This window comes from Nothobranchius furzeri, chromosome 12 (assembly GCF_043380555.1).
Source record: "Nothobranchius furzeri strain GRZ-AD chromosome 12, NfurGRZ-RIMD1, whole genome shotgun sequence".
Classification (NCBI taxonomy): Eukaryota; Metazoa; Chordata; class Actinopteri; order Cyprinodontiformes; family Nothobranchiidae; genus Nothobranchius; species Nothobranchius furzeri.
Window position 1 is genome coordinate 52,334,507 of NC_091752.1, and position 6,258 is coordinate 52,340,764.

The 6,258-nt window shown below is 43.7% G+C and overlaps 1 protein-coding gene across 1 annotated transcript; it reads left to right on the forward strand.

Annotated features, from left to right (window-relative positions):
- The first annotated feature begins 257 nt into the window (after positions 1 to 257).
- Positions 258 to 5,267, forward strand: LOC107376628 (protein phosphatase 1 regulatory subunit 29). The gene is made up of 2 exons (XM_070542687.1): positions 258 to 778; positions 2,615 to 5,267. The coding sequence occupies exons 1-2, from the start codon at positions 437 to 439 to the stop codon at positions 5,120 to 5,122; spliced, it is 2,850 nt and encodes a 949-aa protein (XP_070398788.1). The 5' UTR covers positions 258 to 436; the 3' UTR covers positions 5,123 to 5,267.
- The last annotated feature ends 991 nt before the right edge of the window (positions 5,268 to 6,258 follow it).

Consider the following 6,258-nt stretch of genomic DNA (forward strand, 5'->3'; position numbering starts at 1 on the left):
GCCGTTAACATGAGATGAATATGATGTTGAGTCTGGTGGTTTTAATGTTGTTTTTTAATTATTTGATGACATGACCAACCAACCGTGATGCATTCAATGTTTCTCATAAGGATCTTTTCTGTTTTCTCCACAGATCTCACAGAAAGGTTGAGTCAAAAGCAAACAGTAAACCATGAAGATGAGCTGTATCCCTTCAACCCGCAGTCCAACATCTTCTGACATAACATGGGGCTGCTGCTAATCGTGATGATGCTGAGACTGGCACTGTGAAGACTTCCCTAAAGATTTTTTTTAGCACCCAACCAGACCCATCTCTCCTTTGGATTATTTTCCCCCTCTGAACCCCCGTCTTTTTCCCTCCTTTTGCAAACACCGTCTCCTACGTCTTTGTCGTGATTATAGCGTCCACTTTGTGTCACTTATTTTCAATAACATCATGCAGGGAGCTTCTACAGCCTCAATTCTCCTCCCTCTCATTCTCCCCTCCCTACTATTCTTCTCCTGTTTCCCCGACACAGCCAACGGAGACTGTTGGCTTATTGAAGGAGACAAAGGCTATGTATGGCTCGCTATATGCAGCCAGAACCAGCCTCCCTATGAGACGATCCCCCAGCACATTAACAACACCGTCCAAGACTTGAGACTAAATGAGAACAAGCTCAAAGCGGTGCTTTTCAGCAACATGTACCGCTTCACGAACCTGACCGACCTGAACCTCACCAAGAATGAGATCAGCTATGTTGAAGATGGGGCCTTTGCAGGACAAGCCTATCTGCAGGTGACTAAAAATGTATCTTAGAAGCTAAGAGTTTAATACAAGAATATAGCACATGAAGTTTACCTTGTCTTTGGATTGCAAATATTTTATCTGACAAAGTTAACTAAATGGAAATTTTCTAGACATCAAAGCTGCAACAGCAAATCTTCAAAACAAGCCAGCTTTTAAACACAAACATGACCACGGTATTCTCAACCGTCCCATCAGCTATCATCCCTGGTCCAGGGCCGTTTCTCAATATGGGGACTCGTCCGAACTTGTGTACTCACGTCCTCGTGAACTGTTCCAATCCTAAAAATGCATCATAGCAAGTTCACTCAGAGTTCCCGGATGTGTTCTTGCTCCGCCCATTGTATCAAGGACAGTAAAGTTTCCCATAATACATTGCGTTGCTAACCGTTAAACTCTGAACATTAGAGTAGAAAAGCTAATAACGGTAATGTTTTATGTTAGAAATACAAATAAAACAATAGAACGTTGTCTATTATTTAAATAACTCTGTGTAAACTGTAAATTTTGCTGTGAGTGTTTGGGTTTTAATCTTCACAATCCTTTATACATATTTTTACATATTTTATGTATGTATACACCATTTGTTGTTAAAGTGTGTACATATTTCATAATTTATTGTTTTACTTAGTCTATTTTACTGTTAAGCACATTGAGTTGTTACCATGCAGGAAATGTGCTCCATAAATAAAGTTATTCATTCATTCATCCTTCAAAATGCTAATTAGCTAGCCCACTATCAAAATAAAAGCAACATAGCTCTGTTCTGATGAAAAATATACCTTTTAAGAGTAAGAAATTCTAGTATTTTATTAGTTTTTTGAAGTGGGCCAAATAAAATACAAATAATACATTTTCTTTGTTATTTTGTTATTCAAGAAACAAGCTAGACTTTAATTTTTATGTCAGGTCAGTTTTTTTAACCGTGGCGAGAAGCAGTGCTTGTTGCCAGGACACAACGGAGTACAGGTCTGTTCCAAATGTTGTCCTCGTCCTCCCGAACTCGTTAGAACAGAGTTTCTAGTGTCCTTGCCAAGAACATACTTGTCTAGTACACGAGACTGTACTAGAGTCCTTGAGTACTGAGAAATGGCCCAGCTCCATCTGATACTGGGCTGCATGGTGGCGCAGTTGTTAGCACTGTTGCCTCGCAGCACGAAGGTTGCAGGTTCGAAACTCGGCTGTGGCCTTTCTGCGGCGAGTTGCGTGTTCTCCCCATGCATGCGTGGGTTTCCTCCGGGTACTCCGGTTTCCCCCACAGATCACAACATGCCCTATAGGTTATAAATTGTAAGTTGCTTTGGATAAAAGCGTCTGCCAAATAAATAAACATAAAATAAACATACTAGAACTCGCATTGTAAATGAGAGAGCACTAAATGCCAGTCGCCATTTTCTAGATCCAAACATCTTTTGTTGTCCTTTCTTTCTACTGGTGTTTTTCTTTTTGGGACTCTGGTTGTTTGTCTTGAAGTTGAAGTGGTAGCATCCGGCTGTTTCTCCTTCTCTGATTAGAGTGGAGAACTTGAGTGAGACAGAGAGAACCACTTCTTTCTTCTTTTTTTTTCATTTTTCTTGTGCACAAAATATTTATAGTCATACTGTGCAACATTGTTTGGATTTTTAAGCTAGCTTGTTAGGCAAATTTGCCATTGTACCTTTAAAGATAAAGATGATTTGAAAGCAAATGCTAGCAACACTTTTTCTTGTATAACTTTAATTTAGCTTTAACAAAAAATATAAGATCAGGTATACTAATTACAGAAATTCCTAGGCCTACAAGTTAAAAACGAGTGATAAAAAGTGCTTGTTTTTGTATTTCTCTCAGGTTCTTCAGCTGGGTTACAACAAGTTGACTAACTTAACTGAAGGTATGATGAGAGGGCTTGGGCGCCTGCAGTGCCTCTTCCTGCAGCACAATCTAATTGAAGTTATTGCCAGCAATGCATTCTGGGAATGCCCCAGCCTCAGCAGCATTGACTTGTCATCCAACAAACTTGCTCGTATTGACCCGACAACATTCACAGTTCTCAGTCATCTGCAGGTGTGCGAACTGGCACCAAATCCGTTCCATTGTGGTTGTGATCTTTATGGCTTTCTGACCTGGTTAGAATACTTCAACAACATGTCACACACCTACGACCGCCTTCAGTGTGAAACACCTCGGGAAATGTTTGGCTACCCCTTATTAAGTCCTTTTGCTTCTAGCCACGGAGGTCGAAATGCCAAAAACATTTTGTACCATCATTGCCGAGATGGTCGGATGCATCCAGGAATGACGTCTCTCCCACCTGATCTAGACGGTGCCTCTGGGATTGGACCCGATATGTTTGCTGGTGTGGGGCCCTATTACCACCAGCCCACCACCTCTTCCTCGTCTTCTGATGATGGCCTCAGTCCCAGCATCAAGCTCCACCAAGTCTCGCTGTCATCGGCCTCCCTCCTCGTAAAGATCCCAAAGCCTTACAGCAAAATGTACATCCTAACACAATATAATCAAACATTTGTTTCAGACGTTATGAATTTGAAAAATAAGAAGGAGATGATCACTCTGAGCAAGCTCAAGCCCAATAACAATTACACCTTCTGCGTGGCCTCCATTCGTAACTCCCAGCGCTATAACCACACCTGTCTCCAGTTTTCCACGAGGACTCAAAACCAGGATGATATGCTCCCCACACCTTCAACAACCACACACTACATAATGACCATTGTGGGCTGCCTTTTTGGCATGCTCATTATTTTAGGAATTGTCTACTATTGCTTACGTAAGAAGAGGATGCATGATGAGAAGAAGAAGTCTATCTGTGTCAAAAAAACTATACTAGAAATGCGATATGGGCCAGAGGTGGCAGCAGCTGTAGCAAACGATCCATCGGCCGTACATAAGCTTCAGGAGCAGTCCAGAGAACATCACCAGTACCAGCACCACCATGGAGGTAAACTGTCCACTTCATCAAGCTCTGGCATGCTTCATTCAGCCAACACCACCTCTTCAAGACTCTCTTCTATCCCTCAAGTGGAAAAGATGGCCAGTGCTTTCTCTGAAGCCATGGCTACAAGTAAAGGAAACTATATAGATGTGAGAACTGGTGGAGCAGGGATGGAAAGAATGGGGGATGGTGGGTTTGGAGTGAGGAGGGGGGAGGAACTGAGAGACGATGATGGAACGGATCTTGGGGAAGACTCTGATGATGATGGACGTGGATCTGCCTCAGAGATCTCCACTATTGCTATGGAGGTGGACAAAGTTAACCAGATCATTAACAATTGTATAGATGCGCTGAAGCTGGATGCAGCAGCAGTTGCTGCCTCTGGTGCTTCGACTAATTCCACAGCTTCCTCTAATCCCACATCCCCACCACCCACCAGCACATCCTCTCTCACCCGTGGTCTAATCCCTCTCTCCCCGGGGGTGGCAGAAGCATGTAAGGCTATTGCTCCCAACAAAATACCCCCTCCTCCGCCACTCCCTGCATTAAATACCCCGTTGTCTGAGCGCCCAGGGATCAGCGGTGGTGGTTTTGTTGTTTCTCCACCCTACAGGCACCCTCCTCCAGCCACTGCTACCCGCCCCATTCAGCGACAAATGAGCGCAGATGCAGCTGTTGTGATGGCAAATGCTGTCAAGAAGCAAAGCAGCACCACATCTTGTGGCTCCATGGGTCGAGACAGGGACCGAGGGGCAGCTAGAGTTTATAGCTTGGATGTCCCTGAGCCGAGGAGTCCAGATGGATGCAACCAGCAACTGCCACATTTTCCAGACCAAGCCAGTCCCGTGGGTTGTGGGGAGCCTCTGGAGAGGCTGCCTTTAGTGGGGAGTGGGAGCTGTGGTGGAGGGGGTGGTGGTTGCGACAGTGGTGGTGTTGGTGTCCAACATCAGGACAGCCAGAAGTCGCATCACTACCATCAACAACAACAAATACAGCAGCAGCAGCAGCAGCTGGAGGTGCAGCAGGACTACCACTGCTCGGAACACCGCCACTCTGTCCCAGCTCTGTACTACCAAGGGTCCCACCAAGGCTCCCCAGCCCAACGAGTTTCTTTTCTAAAACCTCTGACACGCTCCCGCAAGGACGCGGCATCCTATTCCCAGCTTTCCCCTGCCCGTCACCACTCCAGTTACTCTGGGTACTCCTCTAGTCCAGAGTACTCCTCAGAAAGTTCCCTGCGGATCTGGGAGCGTTTTCGTCCGTACCGAAAAGGCCCGCGAGACGAGTCCTGTTATGTGACGGCTGGTAATGCTCTTCGAAAGAAGGTGCAGTTTGCTAAGGGCGAGGACCTACATGACATCCTTGATTATTGGAAGGGTGTATCTGCTCAGCAGAAGCTGTGACTGGAGACCAGATTTGAGCAGTGAATGGAAAAAGAGTTTTGGTACTTCATTTCCCGATCGGCCCACGGGCCAGAGAAATTATTTGAAGTATATGGAGAGGGAAAATGTAGGTCAAATTTTGCCTTTGGGGATTTTTTTCCTTCTTACTTTTGGCATGCTAGGTGTATAGAATATTGTACTTAAAGCAAGAACTCTGAAACTGTGCCTGGGATCGGAGAGTCATCGGTATTTTATTTTACACTTCATGGTAGCACTTCTTTTTCATTTGTATCTAGTGATGTTTCATTTATTAAACAGGGAACAAATGCCAATTTTGTAATTTAGAACTCTTTAACGTGATCATGTTTGTGGTCCAATGAATCTTTTTTTTAATATCAGTGCCATGTTTTCATCTCAAGCTTGAAGCTTGTGTTATCTGAGGTGTTTCCCATTGTGTGCTGGATTCTACATCTATTTGCAGCTTCTTAAGGAAGGGCGAAAATGACAGGATGAAACCAGTGGCAGACGTTACTACTGACTACAGCTGACTGATGTTCAGCTGTACCGCTTTCTCCTCTCTTAGACCGTTGTTGAGCTTTTTTTCTCCATCTCCAAAGAAATTTTTTTAAATTTTTTTTATGAAATGCCAACAAACGAACATTTAAAAAAAACAAGTCGTGTGACGATTTAGGATTTTAAATGACGTGTGGACCTGTTTTGAAGCGAAATAGAGAATAATTGAAACATCCCTTATGTGACACTTTCCTAAAGTTCTTTATTAAAGAGCAAGTCACCCCTACCAGAGTATTATTCCACTCCCACTTCTTGTTTGAAAAATGCAACAAATGCTGTTGCCTAGCAGACCGAGAGGGCAGAGCCGCTAACAAATACACACACACGCAGGCTCACAATGACATTGTGACATCATATGGTACCAGCTAACGTTCAAGGGTGCCTCTTAGCCAATAGCGATGACAGATTTAAATTCAAATGCAGTGCAGAATTTTTACCTGGCAATGGCACAACACTGACAGTTTTAGGCGGAAAATTTTGATTTTAACTAAAATGCACTAAAGTGCTAAACTATTGACCACACATGTCTGCAGCACGATTAGACACACATTTATATAGTTTATCAGAAAAAAAAGTTGATTTGG